General features: G+C 42.9%; 2 protein-coding genes across 2 annotated transcripts in view; both read left to right on the forward strand.

Moving 5' to 3' along the window:
• LOC125309329 (lethal(3)malignant brain tumor-like protein 4) overlaps positions 1-8,637 on the forward strand; it is an 84,925-nt gene extending 76,288 nt beyond the window's left edge. Inside the window, exons 19-20 of the mRNA XM_048266154.1 lie at positions 5,980-6,042; positions 6,720-8,637. Coding sequence (XP_048122111.1) covers positions 5,980-6,042; positions 6,720-6,878 — 222 coding nt within the window. The 3' untranslated portion in view covers positions 6,879-8,637. The remainder of the gene's footprint in view (positions 1-5,979; positions 6,043-6,719) is intronic.
• Positions 8,638-12,374: 3,737 nt separating this feature from the next.
• The window catches only part of tmem200ca (transmembrane protein 200C, genome duplicate a), a 15,166-nt gene continuing 8,295 nt past the window's right edge, over positions 12,375-19,245 (forward strand). Inside the window, 1 exon segment of the mRNA XM_048267233.1 lies at positions 12,375-12,689. The gene's annotated coding sequence lies outside the window, so the exon portion shown is untranslated.

Here is a 19,245-nt window from a genome sequence, read left to right on the forward strand (position 1 = left end):
ACCAGAGGCCGAGAGGAGCTCTCACAACCACAGACACGTGGCTCGGGTTTAGAGCTTTCGCTGGGCTGTCGAGAATACCAAGAGGAAATGTCATGGCAAGTGTTTTTAGTTGTGACAGAACAGAGGAAATGATTTTGTGCCTCCGAGGGAAAGACTTAAGCCAAAACTGAGTGTTACAAAATGCTCAAAAAACACCCACCTAGTCAGCTGGCAGCTACTCAGGGTAAACATTAGCTATAGATTAGAGTAACGCTGTGCTCTCACACTGTCTTCTAATCGCCTCTTCATGCAAATATGAGCAGTTTGTCCAGGCCTGAACAAGCACCATAACACTGTACTTTAATTAATGTATGTTGCTGTGATTGAATCAGTTCCTGGAAGAGCATTATAATGTTTACACAGACAGTGTCTGGAAAAACTAGCTCATCTATATTGAACCAGTGCTTATTAAGGCTCCAGTAAGTGCCTTTCATTGAGCTATTGAAAGAAGAAATGTTTATGACCATCCTGGACGGCAGGGTTATAGAACTGAAAGGTTTTAGTCATATTGTCTATTCTGATTTATGTAGGATTTATGTTAAGCAGCACCCATATACGGTGGCCAAAAGGTACCAATGCATTCATTAAGAACAGAGCAGAGCCCATCCAATCAAACAGCTGTGTTGCCTCATTCAAAGCTGGTTTAATGCAAAGAATTATTTCAGCAGTCCGACAGTAAACTACATCAATTCAATTTGCCTGGGGATTAGTGAAATAGCCACAATGTGATTTTTACCAGGTCAAGTGCTATTGATTAAATCTTTAGTGTTGTCATATATTTGTATTATAGGTTTTTTGTTCATATCACTTTTCGCCTTCAGCTAGTATAAATGTCGAAGGCAAACATGCCACACTGACAAGCTTAGTGAAATGACTGTTCACTGTAAATCTGAACTGAGGAATGTCTACAGGGATTCTTAGGGGTCATTCAGAGGTGAGGGGGAAAAATTAACCTGAATTTATGACTTCGGGGGCGAGGAGGATTATGGAATAGCTGATGCTGTATTCAGAGAAGCAGACATCACATCAGTGTGTTGTCGGGAGCCAGCACTCACATTCCTCGTCCCTCTTCAAATGCACACTGCATCTTCATTCTCTCTGATATTGAGTGAGAATATCTAAGACATGTGGTCAGAAAGTGCAGGGAGAGGAAGGGAGGGTTTAGATGTTTAATATATGATCTGCTGAGGGTGTTTGTACTGGCCTTGAGTCTCACTCACCTGGCCTACAGGCTGTACAGGATAACGATTCAAGAGAGCTGGGGAGTTCACATCTCTGCGCTGGCTGCTGCAAACTTGACTTGCATGAAAATCTGGGCATGGAAGGATTTCATGATACAACATGCTCAGATATGAAAGGAACATGATGTAGCAATTCCTCTACCTACAGAGTTTGAAGCAATTATTTAAGGCAAACGATGTTGCTTGAACACTTGGTGATGGTGGTTGTGGGGGTGGGGGCAGTGTTCCCATGGCTTTGATTGTTTATTTACTTGTTGTTTGTTATATACATCTCAGCAATATATGCTAATCTACAATCTCAGTAGTGTTACATTCTGTAAATTGAAGCATCCCTGAAGAGTACAATTATTCATTTTGAAGTAATTGTTTTTAAACTGAAATGCAGTAATTTTAGTTAACTTGTACACATTGTTGATGACTTTATTCCTCCCGTCATCAGATTATTTGGTGTAAATTCTGCCCTCTGTGATGCAGATTTAAATGCTTGAGAGACTTCGGCTACTGCTGGATGAATTCTAATTGGCACCAGTCTCCTTGAGCCGGCTACACAGACTTAAGAATGTCTCCTCCACCGAAGATGGATTAGCAGAAGCTAAATGCCACGCTCCTGCACTAATTTAGCTAGGTAGAGGCCTATTTGCATATTTATTCCTTTTGCCCCAGCCAGCTCTACATGGCGTGCAAGGTTGTAAGGCAGCCTGTGGTTCATGCAAATAGGGTGAGCGCAGCATCAATTAAAGCCCAGTGCTTTGAGATCCGCTGGCCTTGTGCCAGAGCTGTGGAGTGAGCCCTCCTCCCTGCTCTCCCAGTCCCCCTGGACCTCTCCTCCCTGCCCCCCCTCTCCTGGTCTGATCAGTTTGGATGTATACTGGGGGTGGTGGTTACCTATTGCAGCAATGTTCTCCTGCATTATTGACACTCTCTCGATATGAGTTCCTTCTATCTTCCTCCCTCTCAAACCCCACCTCCCCTCCCACACACACACACACACACACACACACACCCCTACAGTAATGCACTTGTCTCCTCCCTTCTTAAATTCTCTCAATATATCTGGATCAGCTGATGCGGGGTTTGTAATTACCTGATGCCTTTTGGGGGCAGTTACCTTCTGCTGCAGCCTAGTCCTACATATAATATCACTGATGTTCTCCATGAAGGCATTTCCTCATTTCCTCTTGACATCAAGTGCAGTCTGTCTCGGTGAAAACAAAACCACGTGGTTGTATTTGTCCATTGAAGGTGTCATCCAACTATTCTGATGAGCTGGAAGCTGGCCTAACTAGATGGCACAGTATTCAGTGGCATTTGTTGAATACACAACAATTAATAGTGTGAAGGTTTGTGTCCACGATGGGGGCTGTTTTGCTCTGCCGCAGCCCAGTGCTACATTAGTGCTGATACTCAGTGGGCTCTCCCTGCTCTAGACCTTCCTCCTACGATCTCTGGCCAATCACAGTGGTGTGTGTCTTAGGACCGCCTCTTTTTTTATCAGCACAGCATGTCTGACTGCGCTTGTGTGAGGATTTGTAAGTATATGATCTCTGTTGGAGATTGTTACCTATTGCAGAAGCCCCTGCATTAGTGACATACAGTACACCACTGGCCCTACATCTCAGAGTTTCCTGTATCTTCCCCCCCCAACACACCCACCCAGACACACACAAACACACACGCATGCACGTACGCCACACACACGCATGCACGTACGCACACACACGCATGCGTACGCACACACACGCACGCACGCACGCACGCACAGACACACACACATATACACACATATACACACACATATACACACACATATACACACATATATACACACACACACACACACACACACACACACACACACACACCCCTACAGTAATGCACTTGTCTCCTCCCTTCTTAAATTCTCTCAATATATCTGGATCAGCTGATGCGGGGTTTGTAATTACCTGATGCCTTTTGGGGCAGTTACCTTCTGCTGCAGCCTAGTCCTACATATAATATCACTGATGTTCTCCATGAAGGCATTTCCTCATTTCCCTTGACATCAAGTGCAGTCTGTCTCGGTGAAAACAAAACCACGTGGTTGTATTTGTCCATTGAAGGTGTCATCCAACTATTCTGATGAGCTGGAAGCTGGCCTAACTAGATGGCACAGTATTCAGTGGCATTTGTTGAATACACAACAATTAATAGTGTGAAGGTTTGTGTCCACGATGGGGGCTGTTTTGCTCTGCCGCAGCCCAGTGCTACATTAGTGCTGATACTCAGTGGGCTCTCCCTGCTCTAGACCTTCCTCCTACGATCTCTGGCCAATCACAGTGGTGTGTGTCTTAGGACCGCCTCTTTTTTTATCAGCACAGCATGTCTGACTGCGCTTGTGTGAGGATTTGTAAGTATATGATCTCTGTTGGAGATTGTTACCTATTGCAGAAGCCCCTGCATTAGTGACATACAGTACACCACTGGCCCTACATCTCAGAGTTTCCTGTATCTTCCCCCCCCAACACACCCACCCAGACACACACAAACACACACGCATGCACGTACGCACACACACGCATGCACGTACGCACACACACGCATGCACGTACGCACACACACGCACGCACGCACGCACGCACAGACACACACACATATACACACACATATACACACACATATACACACATATACACACACATATACACACACATATATATACACACACACACACACACACACACACACGCACGCACGCACGCACAGACACACACACACACATATACACATATACACACACATATACACACACACACACACACACACACACACACACACACACACACACACTCACACACTAACACACACAGTAGTGCATGTTGTTGTGGTTGCTGGCCGCTGTTATGTGTTCAGTGCTCAAGGTTCATCCCATCACTGAACGTGTGCTCCTCTGATTTCACTCCACTAGATGGGTTTGAGTGAAAGGACTCCATTGCCATACTACCCCTAAATGACTACACATGCAAGCCGGCTACAAAATACCAAGATCCATAACCCAAACAATGATTGCAAATGGCTATGAATGATGTTACAGGCAATTCCAAAAGCACCTCGTCATTCCTTTTTTCCACTGACCTCCTCAGTCTAGCCTGTAGGCTGACCAGTCATGAACAGCCCATTACCCCCCCCCATACAGAGTGAGGAGCAGTGGCTGAGGAGCCCCAGAGGTCAAGAGCTGCACAGAACCCATTTGGTGGCGATGCATTGCATTGATTCATTGATCCAGGAGACCTCCATGCCTAGAGCCTATGGAGCTAGTGTGCAAGCCACTGCTTCGGAATTACGTCTCGCAGTCAAGGTCTTGACCTCAGTGATGTTGGACTGAAATTGAATGTTATTCATGGGTATGACCTAGAGCATGAGAGAGAGAGAGAGAGAGAGAGAGAGAGAGAAAGAGGGAGGAAGGAGGAAGGGAGAGAGAGGAGGTTATTTCTGTACTATTAGTGCTCTTCCTAGTGTTAAGGGGAAAAAAGAAAAATCTTTATTTCTGATTAATGACATCTTTGTTTTTCAAATTGTTGAAGGGTTATTTAATACTAAAAAAGAGTATAATCCTGATGCACTGTCATTTGAATAGATTGCTGTTGAGTAAAAAGGTTTAACTGGTTGCCATATTCCACCACTTGTCATTTTTACTCCTCATTGTTCAGTCTGGTGGTTTGCACTTAACTAGGGAGGATCTTGCATAGTTGCATAATTTTGAAACCAAGCTAAACAGGCAAAAAAATCCTGTGATTTAGTTTCAAAAGCAGTGTTCGAAAGCTGGAACTCTCCATTTTTAACCTGAACCCATTTGCCTCCTGGCTCTACCTTAACCGAAGGTGCTGTTCTGGGTTTTTTTGTGTGTGCGCCTCCCTGGAAAGCCCACTCCTGTATTCTATTAATGGCCGTTTGTGAAAGCTGCCTCCTGTGAGAACATTCACCCCCTCATGTTGCCGTGGCTCACCTCTCCTCTCCCCGTGCGCTGCGCTGTGCTGCAGAGGCAGGAGCAGCGTGAGTGGACCGGCGGAGGCGGCGTTGGGACGGGCTGGGCTCTACACAGCTCCCACACACATCTCTGGGACGGGCTCTGTGCTCTGTTTCTGCCCTGCCAGCTCGAAACAAGGGGAACACTACGCACCTCAGTCCAACTGCCCTTCTCTGTTTGGGATCAGATTATTCAATTGGCATATTAATAACCAGCACTCTAAATAGTCCTAACAATATGTAGGACTTAACCGTAGGTGTGCTCCTTTGGGGTTCTACTTTACGCAAGTGAGCAAATAGGATATAGGATATAGGATAGCATATTGGATGTTAGGCCAATGCAGTACCTTATATTTGTGGAGAAACGGTTGGATACAGTTTAACCCATGATGTGTCTGTCATCGGTCATCCTCACCCAGGGTTCAGTGTTCTATTTTACGCATGCACAAGGGTCTGGTGGGGTTCAAATGATGGACATGTCACCACCATGTACATTTGGCTCTGTGCACTCCGTGTGCGCTCCCATTGTTGTGACTGTGAGGAGACTCTTCTGCAAGGGCATTAACATGGACGGGCTCCAAGTGGACTATAAAATATATGAACGGCTACTTCCAGCATCTGTGCTGTGTGCAGCTGTCTGTTGGTGCATCCACAAGGGAGTATGCGCTCAGGCCTCACTCTTTCCTGCTCTTTACAGGTTGCTGACTTCATCCACTCTCTACCAGGCTGTGTCGAACAGGCCAAGCAGTTCAGAGAAGAGGTAAGCAGTTGCTAGAGCTCTTTATTGTGGCCTTCATTCTGTCAAATCATTCACCTGCTATTTAATTGAATACTAGTTTTTTTATCTTTTTAATAATGACCATGTATAATATTGTGAGATGGAGTTGGTCATGAGTTGGACATGTCAGCCAGTTTCATTACACATTACTATCCAGAGCCTTTCAGCGTGGGATGAGGGATCCTGTGTTATCTGAACAGCTCCATATGGCATGTGTTGGTATTAGATGGGGATAGGGAGAGAGGAAATCCCATCAAAGACTGTTCCAACAACGTAACCAGTCTTAATCAGTATTCAGAGTGTTCAGCCTCACTTCATCGAGTTCCCAAAGGCTGGGATTCCATTTTCCACAAATGGAGTGATCAGAGTTCAAATGGCTCCTTTAAAACACATCAGTCTTTTTACTATGGAATTACAAGAAAGGCTCTATAATTAAACAGTGATAAACAACATTAAGACATTAAGTGCCACCAAAATGCAACTTCAATATATAGATGGGCCTTTGACTACAGCCAAAAACCAAGCTCATTGATGGGGAAAAGATGAGTTTGCTGAGGGCAAGCATGGTAAGGTTGTTTTTTCTGCACATTGCTCTAAAGTAACCTACTCTGATTGGACCCTCTCTCCTCCTCCTCTCTGATCCCAACCCCCCACTCCAGCAAATCGATGGCAAAGCCTTCCTGCTCCTGACCCAGCGGGACATCGTGAAGATCATGAGCGTGAAGCTGGGCCCGGCCCTCAAGATCTACAACTCCATCCTCATGTTCAAGCACGCCGAGGACGACCAGTCCACCAGCAGCGACGCTAACAACACATGAGCTCTCCCCAAGGGACAGAAAACAATACAAAACAAAACCACCCCCTGCAAACAAACAAACAAACAAACAAACCCTAGCTAGTTTGGTTACCAGCCCCTCCTTCCTTCTGTGGAAACACACATAGATCGACTGTATCTTTGATCAACTTCATTCCGAGACCCCCTCAAACCTTGGTGTGTACAGGTACTATATACCTTAAGTCATTAAGGCCTTTGCCATGTGGGGCTCTGTCCTGAACACCATTCTCTACTTGTAGGTCCCAGTGTTTCTTCTCCTCTTTATTATTATTCTTTTTTTTTTTTGGACTTAATTTCCAAAATCTGCCTTTTTGAAACGTCCAAACAGACTGTAAGGTGCACAGGTCAATCCACTCACCTGCACTCGGCACACTGTTTTCTACATCCTTTTTACACTGATCCTGACCCATGTCGTGTGTACTCGTATTATAACTCAGAGGTTCGGACATGTGACAATCAAGCATACACACTCTCAGTACAGACAATACTATGCTATAGCAATCGGCTGGGTGCTCTTCTTGTGGGGGGAGGGCAAAAAAGGTGCTATTTCTACTCAAAACCGAAGCAGTCTAACACATAAACACACAAGCGGCAGGACTTAAAGCAAATGGTACATATTTTGATCTTGTCTACTGACTTAAAATCTAGGAGGTGCTCGCTATGTTGTCTACTCTTATTTGACTCTATTCTATTTTGTATAAATGTTGTATAATTTCACTGTACCTACTGATTCACCTTTATTTATTGTGCAGGCCCAAGGGTGTTTTGCACAGTTGAAGGAAAATAATAATATATGTCTATGAATTTTGAAATGCCAAAATTTGTTTTAAAATTGAAAGAATTTATTTTATAATATATTGCACATTAGAGAAATCTAGAAACGCGCTAGAAACAACAAAAGGAAAAAAGCATTCAGTTGTTGTCCAAATAAATCCCAGGTTTTGTTTTGACATGTCATTGGTAATTTGACGTAGCTTCAAGACTCTGCAGTCTTATAGTTCGTGGTGACATTAGCATCTCCAACTGTACATGGTATTCTCTATTTAGCCTTTGTTTCTGTTGTTGTATATCTGGACCAACCTTCAACAATTCAACAAGGTGAACTGCAAGTTCCGCGCTCATTCTAGCCTCCATTACAATAGGCGAGGTTCCCCCGCTCAAAATATTTGTTCTGTTTCAGAGCAACTTTCGTAATGATTTATTTAATAAACTTGTTATAATGCACAGTTAATAATACGTATAAAATTATATAGGTATATATTTGCTATAAATCTTGACTTAGTGTAACTACAATATAAGAAGATTATTTTGTTTGCTTAAGCTTTTCTTGTAAATGTGGTCAAAGAAAGACAGCCAAGCACCAATGAAATGATCAGGAATGTGAAACAGAAACTGTCTTTTATTTTTGTTTTGAGTTTTTGTTTTCCTTCTTTATTGTGCTTACCTTCCTGGGGCCATCTTTATCCCAAAATGAAGAGCATCTGAAAGTGTTGGCTTCTGATGCGTATATTTTCCACTGCTGTGCTGTGCTGTGCAAGACTGCTGGTTAGTGCATGGAGAAACCTACAGGAACAACTCAATGCAACCTCTCAGCTCTGTTAAACATAACAGCGACAACTTGAGTCCAACAAAACTGTTCTGTACATATTTGTAAACCCTGTTTCTTACACTGATTTTACACTTTGTAAAACCAAAAGCATTCAGATCACAACTTCACAACCCAAATAAACCGTAGAAACTCTTGTCATTGTCATTGTCCTGCTTGTGTGGTTATCTAATCAATGGTGCTGTTGCCTCTCTGTTGTCTCACACCAAAAATGGATGATATCTTGATCTTCCTGTAGGCCTAGTACACAATTGTTGTATGACGTCAAATAACAATCCAGCCCAAATTCCTGTGGAGTTTCTTGAGTCCCTCTGGGGGGCAGATAATGATGGTTATTTACCATTTCCTCTCAGGAAGCAAAATAACACTGCTTTATATGGATACCCACTGAATCACAATTGCAATGACTCTAGTTCCGTTCTTATGCCCGTACCACCACACAGAAAAAGACCGTCAAGGCACCCAGTAGTGCTCGCATCTGTGAGTTGACATACCAACTGACAGTCTCTCAGCATCTCTGAAAGTGTTAGACCATCCTCTCACCTCCGAGCACATGTGAAAATGGCCATAGGATATGGGATTCACACTAGCAGGTTGCTTTTAATAATATCACATGAAGAACGGCCTCCATGGTAAGTCAACATTTAGCTTGTCTATGCCTGTAGACGTGCTGCCAGAAATAGCATCCGTGATTCACATGGTGAAGTATGTGTCCATTTTGTATACTGGCCTTGTAATGATAATACTAGCGATATTAATAAAAAGTCGAAGAGTCAAAGCTTTCATAGAACACTCCATTTTTTGTTGGGTGTTGCATGTTATGATGTATGTGTGGTTATGATTTAGCTTCTTTAAAATCTGCTCTTGATGTCTAGGTGGCCTGGCTGTAAACATAGGTAGAAATGTATGTACAGATATCTAGAACTCAGTTTTAAAAAAGTCTTTTGAGTATTCAACAGAAAAGACCACAGGTGAGGGAAGGTCTAATCCTTGATCACCAAACCTTCGTGACTCAATGGTCAGGTTTTTCACACTCAAAATACTTTGTTTACAAAAATGCTGAAGACGTGCTTCCAAATTGCTCTGAGGTTTCCCAGGAGAACCGGGATGTGTTCCAGAACACTCGCAGGGTTCTCAGGCGCCGTGTATAAATTGTGTTCCCACGGATCTCTAAATGGAGCTGGTTGAGCCAGCTGCACAGGAGCTGAGTGGAGTTGGGATTCTTGAGGATTCACCACACACACACACACACATTCCTCCATGCTATCTAATTAGACGTTTCCTCCGAGGGGCTCATTTGAAAACCCAGGCTGGCTCCCCCAGTAATGGCAGTCAGAAGGAGCCTGATCCATGGCTACTGCAGTATTCATTTGATTAATATGAGACTGGAAATTAAGTTATAGATTTTTAATGGTAAGCATTTTATTATAGCTCTGTATGCAGACCCACCACACACACACATACAAACCGACCCCTACCTCATCACCAAAGAGACATTGTGGACACAGCTGGGGTTCTGCAGTTTCTCCTTATTGCTTGGTTATTTCAACACAGTGTAGTACCTTACAAATAACACCCTTTACCTTTAGAAACACATTGTGATGCTGCACTGACTTACTTAAGGAGAATGGAGTCTTGGATGTTGTCGTGGGTGCCTGGAATGCCTGGTGTGGTATGGTATTGAACTACAGTATGTGTTGTTATTGTTGTGGATAGGATCTTTTCGTCAGTTTCATCGGTAGAAGTTGGTACCATTCTAGTGCTATAAATGATGCCGTCACAATACATGGTACATTGAAAATTGAGGAAAGGGGAAATTCCTAAATCATGTTTTTCATTTTTCTTTTGTCACCAGGTCTTGAAACTAGAACAGTACTGTATGTCTTCAGCTGAGTTGTCACACAGTGTTGTCCTTGACAATCACCATTCATACTGTTTTGAATCTTCATTTCCACTTTACACAATTCATATTTTCACATTTCCCTGATATGCTCTCGTTTCCCCTCTGCCTGAGAACAACTGTTTCCACTCTGACATTACTGTAGTCCCCGATCCTATAATGGAAAACAGAGTAGCAATCATGCCCCGGGTTACACTAAACCCTTTTTTGCACATTTGCAGAGGTTATTAGTGTGTTGGGTAATTGCAGACCTCTCTGTAGACAGCTTGGGGAACTCTGTCACTGGCCATTTTAACATGCACTTAATATTGTGGGCGCAGGCCCCCAAGAACAAACACTAAGGCATTTTAGCTGGACGGCAGCCTGGCGCTTAGGCAAAGAGGTAGGCTATGTTAAATACGGCTCTGCCGGGATCCAGAGGAGCACCAGGGAGACTCTTAAAAGCAGTATGCAGTCAGTGAGGTTCAGGAGGAAGTGGAGAAGGATAGATGTAGGAGAGAGAGAGAGAAAGAAAGAGAGAGATGTCGTTCCTCCCTCTCTAACAGCACTATATCTGGCGGCCAAGATTGGGAGCTAAGGCAGACGCAGGATCTCACTTCAAAGTATTCACAGGGTTTTTTTTTACCCTTAATAAGAGCCTTCTCTCGAGCATAAAGGAGCTCCTTGGTCTGTGCAGGGTGGCTGCCCCAGCAACCTGAACCTTGTTATCCTCAAGCGGCTTCCAGCGTCAAACATGGCTGCCCGGCACAAAAGGGGGCTGGAGATTTGAGATTTCAGAAACAGCAGAGCTTGTAAGACATGTAATGCTTTTAGGTTTCCATATTGATTTTGCCAACCCCCTTAAGAACCAGCCACTGGAGAGTCTGCACATTAAGGTCTCCCTGCAGAGGTCAGTAGGAAGAGCCTCCGTACAAACACACACACACACACACACAAACTAATCTAGTCATATTCTCATTGTTTTTGTTAAATTTGGCTTCTTCCCAAGGGAAAACACAGGTTATATTTCCTCACTGTGACCAAGAGGACCCATCATGCTTGCATTTATAGTTAGTTATATTTGCCATGAGCCTCTTGGCCATGAGCCTGCCATGAGAAATCAAGGGAATGTTCAACACATTTGCTTTGCTTTATAAAATGCAATGTCTTCTTTAGGTGTTCTATATGTAATTTGTAGCATTCTAACATCACCTGAACTCCCTCTGGTGTGGTCTCTCTGGTGAGCCTTGCTGTAGGCATTTGGGGATGCGTTTCATTGTGATGGATTGAGTCATGGAAAAATAACCAAGTTGTAGCCAGCCCTGAATTCCACACAGCTGTCCACCAGAATGCTGCACGGCATTCCCCACCTGCAGTGAAATATAGCTCTATTGGAGACAGATGGTGAGGCTTTTCATGTCGCGTTTCAGTTGGAGGTTAATATGGTTATGAATGAGTTCACTGTGCATATGTAATGGGTAAGGTACCATGTAACTGGTCATGATTGGGGTCTGGTGCGCATCCGTTACGCGGGAGCTGATGGAGACCATCATTATGTCGACTCAGAAAGAGCAACTTAATCAACTTACAGTCATCAGTGAAATTTTTACATCCAGTAATGTACACTCAGGCAGCATGTTAGCGGTATGACGCAAGGGTAGAAAGCGACTCACACACAGCAATGACATGAGGGGCAGCCTGGCGTAGTAGAGGGCGTCAGGTGTCTTGCACAGTTGATTCTTCCGTGTTCTTTTTTTTTGCGCTTGTCCGTCAGTCATGCCTATTGCAGATAATATATGAAGCGTTTCAATGCGCTCATTCCGACCATTTGCGTCGATCTCAGCGGTTTACATGACTACTGCACATCTGCACATGGCTAGGGCTGGTTTCACTAGAAAAGAGTTAAGAAGCCAATTATTCAAATCCTGCAGCAATTTCAGTCGATGACTGCTCTGGTATCATAGCAACAACACCCAAGAAGCACTGTAACATCAGCAACACCCCCATATAGCCAGCACAAAACTCCCTGTTTCAAACTCCGGCGCACGGCATCCTGACAGACACTCCCAGGAGAATCAGCGCGAGCGCGCCGAATATAAGCGAAAGGCTCTTTCGCGAGAAGACACGTCCACATAAAACGATGGGCGCACAAGAACGCAGCACTGAACTATGCCTGTCAAACAGTCTCCACAACAAGGAATTACGTGGAGTGCCTGGAATTTCTATAACAGCGCGCTATTTTCATAGTCGAGGATAGAAACTTTCGTTTTTAACACCCTAATTATGGGATTTGAATTCTATTCCTCATGGTAAGTAGTTTCTGTCATTGTTTCCACCATACTCCTGGATAAAATGTACAGTATTTGAATAGGGCCGCTCTGTTGTTCGGTTACTTCGTTTGTATGAAATATTTTGAATGACTTATCTCCTCTTACAGCAGGCTACTCTTCATATTCTCTGTTACAGCTGCAGGTTTTCTTAATATCTTGTCTATCGATAATTACATGTTTACACCTTACCCCCTAAATGTGTTCATATACCTTCACAAGGTTCGCATTCACAACACTCTATATAAATCGACAGTTTCCAGATGTGATGTGCATTCAGGAAAGTACAACAACGCGTGCCAGGCAGAATTTGCGCCCATCCAACGCACCAACAACTACATGACACAGTGTTATTATTAACACAAAATATATTATTTATAATCCATTGAGTTGGCAGTGTGTTCAATGATTTTGCACCTCTGACCATAATTCCTCTGACTGGATGCCAGTATTTTTTCTCTTGGAAATGTATTCGTGGCTTGATTTCATAGAATAAAGGCTCTTCTATATGGAGATTACTGAGGGCTGCATATATTACAACAGAGTTCTTGCCTGACAAGCATATTATGCCCTAGACTATGCCACACCACTATGACTGTTACTTTCCTTTCAACTCACCACATACATTGTGAATATGCAGTGAGGTGATGGGGGATAAACAGTTCATATGGAACTGAAGCCTTAACATCAGGAAAGCTGGTTGCTTTGTGTGCAGCTGGCTCTGTAGGGTGGAACTTGGTGTGGCGGTGCACAACACATCAAACTGATGACACCAGGGCGACAGCAACATCAGCTGTAATAAAAGGCATTAAGCTGAAATGTCTGTCTCTGTTGCCTAGGGGCAAATAGATGCACTACCAGGGGTGCTTATTGGCAGCGAAGCAGGGCTTGTATTTATTATGCAGTCAAGGAAAGAATGGGGGGCAGTGGGGACTTGTTTTAACACTGGGTTTAAAGCCATTAAAAGAAACCATAAACACATGCATGAAATGCTGTGCCTTTGATGGATATGCTGTTGTGTAGTTCACAGTAGGTCTTTTTTTGGTCTGAGTACGCTGATGGTGTTTTAATGTTTGAAACACTTTAGATAAGTAGCCTACTCAGGCAACACACTCTTGGAGCATCATGGCTGATTTGCATGAGATTTGCAAGAGCAGTCTTAGCCTTGTGTTTGTGGTACACAGTGGTGGTGGATGATGACCCTGACGTGAAACCTTTCCCATACACATGGATGCGTGAGCATCTCCCCACCCACCCACACACACTCCCCCTGTGACATGGGAAGGCAACGTGACAGCTGTCATGAACAGTGTAGTGACTTACCTACCTGTGGTGCACTGACTCCTACAGCCACCACAACAGTACAACACAGCACAGCGTTAGGGTAATGCTCTGCGTCTCTGAGAGAGTCAGCAGCCAGTGGCATCAAAGTTACAGGTGTTAAACACTCGTCACAATTCATGTAGAAACTTGAAGTAACCTCACATGAATGCATCAACATTGTTTTGATGGAGAGGGATTGATCACCTTGAGTTCATGAGTCTGATAATTGTCTTGTTTGGTGTCGGTATGTCTAATTGATTTTTTAACTGAATAACAAACTGACTGATTTCACTATTGACTGTGCTCATGTCAGACATGTTAGTAGGTGTGGTGATTGTGAGGATTACCTCCATGAGAACATGGCATTCAAGGCCAATATTTTGCTTGTATGCCGTCTCGAGAGCTCAATCTCATTCCCCTTGCAAAAGAATGTTGTGTTGTTGTCAGGGAGAGCAATCAGCGGATCTTCCTCTGGCTTAAGATCACTCAGAGACAGATCACTCACTCACTGCAACCACATCAAATTGTGTTTGTTAGGAAATCTTGAATTTCCCCTGGGGATCAATAAAGTATCTATCTATCTATCTATCTATCTATCTATCTAAAACCCTTTGCACTTCAGTGCATAGTGTTGAAACTATAAATAACCAAAAATTGCACGACATGTTCAAATGAGCCATGACAGGAAATGTCTGTAAAGGCTATACATCATTTGAACCTCTCCAAAATCTGCCTTGAACAATCAAGTTATGATCCTAGGATGTATGTTTGATACAGTATCAAGTTCTATATATAGTATATAGTATACAGTATCAGAATCAATTCAGTCATTATACTCTTGAGAAGTACTGGGGCACTTTGCTCTTCTAATTAAACTCCAAGAGCATTTTCATGTCATAAACACACTGCATCTATTGCATACTTCATGACATGCATTAGATGCTAGATCTTGCATTATGCAACAGGCCCTTACATAACCTAATTATTTGTCTAAATAAATATCTTTCACACGATAGTGCAAGGGAGATGTATGCTTAAATGGGTCACATTCTAGCAACTAGCGTGAAATAAACAATTGCCTTCCTTTTCAAGGAAGCAGAGAAGGAATGTTTTGAAAGCGCATTTTCTTCCCGAATGGAGGCGGATATTCACAACGATGGCCACAGTGATACAGAGACACCGTGTGTCGCCATATGTCGGATCAGCTTTGTTTAATATTGAGTCATCTGGGGCCCCTTCCGCAGCCACAGTCAGGAGACATCAGGAACTGTCTCCATCAAGTCTTGTCCAGAAGGGCCCTCGCCTCCTCTCCCAACAATCGCACACACACACACACACACACACACACACACACACAGACATAATTGAGATCAATTCCATCATGAGTGCGCAATTGGGCGGCTAAGGTTCTGATGAAATATTGCAGCTGCCTCATTACATTTCGTGATGACTGCCGTAAAGATGGGAGTGTCGTCGTGAACCTCAACGTTCCCCCCTCAGTGTCTTATTTCAGCCACAGTTAAGCCATGGATAACCCCCTCCAGAAAGGCATCTCCTCCAGGTTTTTTTTTATTTGATTTAAACAATGGAGTGGAAAGTAATAGGGGACGTTTGTCATTCTTTTCTCTTCCTGTCATTCATTCCTCTGTTCTGTTCTCCTTTTGTGTTTGACAGCTCTGGGTGTCTTGCATGTGATATGATGCCTAAGACAGGAACCCTCATCGTACGTCATTTTTACAGCATTGGAAAAGCGATGGTCAGGCCATTTCAGGACATAATCCTACCTTGGAGCTTAGAAAGCTTAGATGATGGACTGATGCTGTCACTTTGTTGAATGTTAACTGAAAGGCTGTGTTGGTGGAGGAACTGCATTGAGCTGGATTAATTTATATGGAATTATTTCACTATAACTCTGAGATGACAGGTCATCTTCCGATGACACGTCCTGGTTTATTTTCCCCTACCTCCCTTATCATGTGGGCCTTGGTGAACAGGTGGAAAGGTCACCCTTTGATGGGAATAACTCTGCTACCTGACTACAGCAAGTGAGATGTCATATCCCTTTTGCCCGCCTGATTGCCTTCTTTGGTCTGTTCATGAACCTGACAGCCATTTTCCTGTTTACAGGTATTCTGTTTTGTTTTGTTTTATTTTATTTTTGTTTGTTTTTGTTTTTCTTATTATTATCATTTGCTTTGATGCCGGGGGGTGCAAGCCTTTGGGTTTTGTAGGAATCCAGAGAAGAGATTGACAGTGCTTCCTCATTAAGTATGTTTAGGAGGTTTTTAACATGAAACATGAAACCAGATGGAACTATCAAGTTGGTACGTGATGAAACTAGATCTCAATTGAATAATGAATGCTTGGCATTGTACCGCTTAATACATAATGGATCATCTGATACTGTAGCTTCTTTTTTTTTAATTGAGTTTTCCTTGCTCGGGGAATCACATCATTTACATCAGTTAAAATTTAAGGTCAGAAAATAACAATTCTTAAAAAATAACAAGTATTTTGATGGTTGAAACAGTACATTAGATCTCATCAGGTGTCTTGTACATTTCTATATGCATTCCCCCGTATATGAATGCATGTGAACATACATTTAGACACGCGCACACCCACACACACACATACATACATATACATATATATACAGCCAGATATCCATGCAAGCGCATACGGAAATGCATAGATGTGCAAGTACAATCTTACATTCTTGTATGTTTACGCCAGCACACGCAGTACATACATACATACATGCATGCATACGGAAATGCATACATACACAAGTGGCTACATACAAATATATATATATACATAAACACTAATTTACAATATCTCATATACATACTGTACAGGCCACAAGTCTATCTACACATGAATGCATACATACCTAGACTATACTTCTTCTAAAGACATTGATTATATTAACGTAAGATATGGGATGTGTGTTCATCAGATCATTATTACATTTGAAACATCGCAGTCAACATTTATCATGTAATCTAACTATAGCATGCAATATTACTATAGATTTGTTTTTTTTAATTTTGCACCAAATGTTTGGGGTACCTGTGTATATGGAGTTAGACATTTGTTCTAGACTCAATAAGGTTTCAAATGTTTGTAGCCATGTTCTTTCATTAATGTTGATAGTGGTCTTCCAATTGACTGCTATGACCTTCTTGGCACTCATCAGGCCAATAGATACAGTTTTTTTTTTCTTGAAGGGGGGCCAGTACATATTGTCCACATAATTAAAAATGCATAATTTAGGGTCTAGAGAGATCTTTTCTTTAGTAATCATAGATAAGTTTAATATGACATTATTCCAAAATGTTTGTAATTTGGGGAATTCCCAGATCATGTGGAAGTAGGTTCCTTTCACTTTGTTACAGTGCCAACATTTGTCATCGTTATATGAACCCATAAGTGCAAGTTTCCTTGGAGTATAGTATATTCTATTGACAAACTTAAAATGTATAGTTTTATTGCGTGCAGAATTGGATATCTTATGCATTTTCTGCCAGATTGATTGCCGATACTGTAGCTTCTAATGCTTTGTTCTGACTGTGTTTAGTGTACTGTAGCTTCAGTGAGACTTTTAAACAGCCCTAGGTGAGCAGATGGCAGATGGGAAGAGAAGCCTGGTTGGTTGAGAGCAGCTGTGTATTTCAGGTGAAAGAAAGTCTCCCTTTTTTCTTTTCATCTAACAAATCTGTAATACAGTAAAATGTGAGAGGGGGTGGGGTATTCTTATCCTGTTCTTCAGGACTGCAATCCAGGGGAATGCAGGGAACAATACATTATAAAGCTGTGAAACTGCCTGACACCATGATCCATCAGCTTCCAATGAGTTCTGTTCTGCTCAAACAAGTTCATCAGATCAGGCTGGGGCCAAACATGATGATGGTGTCAAACTGATTCAGATGTTGAGGAATAAGGCCACGGTGGTCGGAAGTAGGCCTACCACACATATGCCTCTGCCATTTCAGTCTATAAATTAGCTTTTTATTTTGGCTTCTCATTCCAATGCCAAATTCCCTGGACTCTTACAGATACACAAACCAAAACCACCACAGAGGTCATACACTGGAATGGAATGCTGGTTTGGTTCATTTGTGTTCCCTGTTCATCTTCTAAATTGGCACCAGCGCTCGAGCAACAGTGGGCCCTCGGTCCTAACGGGCTCTACAGTACATTTGTCAGGCCAAATGAAGAAAAATGGCTGCCGTGCTGCAGCAGAGCAGAGCCCACCTCCGTCTGCACTGTCTCCCCACAATGACACGATTGATGAGCTCGGGATGCAGAAACTCAAATATATACTCGCCTGTAAGAACTGCTCTCATTGGACAGCAATAGAAAAGATTAATTGGCCCATTGATGGCATTACTGCGGTGGATTGACTACCTCCTCATAACTCTGTCTGCTCTTCCCACTCCAGTCCTCTGCTTGTGACCATACAAGAACCATTACTGGTTCTTCACTTGTCATTGAGTGCTACTGGTGATGTTCTTTGTAGAACCAGATAGTGTTTTCCCCAAACGTACTCATGTACAGTTTTTGTTTCATAGCTGAATGACACTGCAGCAGACAAAACCATTTTTCATTTTTCCTCAGTTACGGTGTATGTGTGTGTGTGTGTGTGTGTGTGTGTGTGTGTGTGTGTGTGTGTGTGTGTGTGTGTGCGTGTGTGGAGGAAGTTTTTCCTGGGGAAATAAAATGGGGGAGAAAGTGTGTGTGTGTGTGTGTGTGTGTGTGTGTGTGTGTGTGTGTGTGTGTGTGTGTGTGTGTGTGTGTGCGTGTGTGGAGGAAGTTTTTCCTGGGGAAATAAAATGGGGGAGAAAGTGTGTGTGTGTGTGTGTGTGTGTGTGTGTGTGTGTGTGTGTGTCAGTGTGGTCCTCTGGGGCCGTTGAAGGATTCAACTTGTCTGTTGTCATTAGCCGAGGCACCAGGTGTTTCAAGAGGCGTCTGTTAGTCAGCCAGATGCCAAACCAATTTAGCAACCGGCTGCGTCTCACATTTGCCCAATAAATATCACATTTAATTCCCCTGCATTGGTCTCAATATCATAATATATTAAAAATGGTAACATTAGCAATCTGCAGAGTTTAAGAACATTTTAGAATGCTCTGATGTTATGTAGACTGTATTTTAATAACTCACCACAGAGTGGGTGTTTTCCAGTGGATTCTAAAGAGAAATGGTATAA

This window comes from Alosa alosa, chromosome 16, assembly GCF_017589495.1.
Source record: "Alosa alosa isolate M-15738 ecotype Scorff River chromosome 16, AALO_Geno_1.1, whole genome shotgun sequence".
Lineage (NCBI taxonomy): Eukaryota > Metazoa > Chordata > Actinopteri > Clupeiformes > Clupeidae > Alosa > Alosa alosa.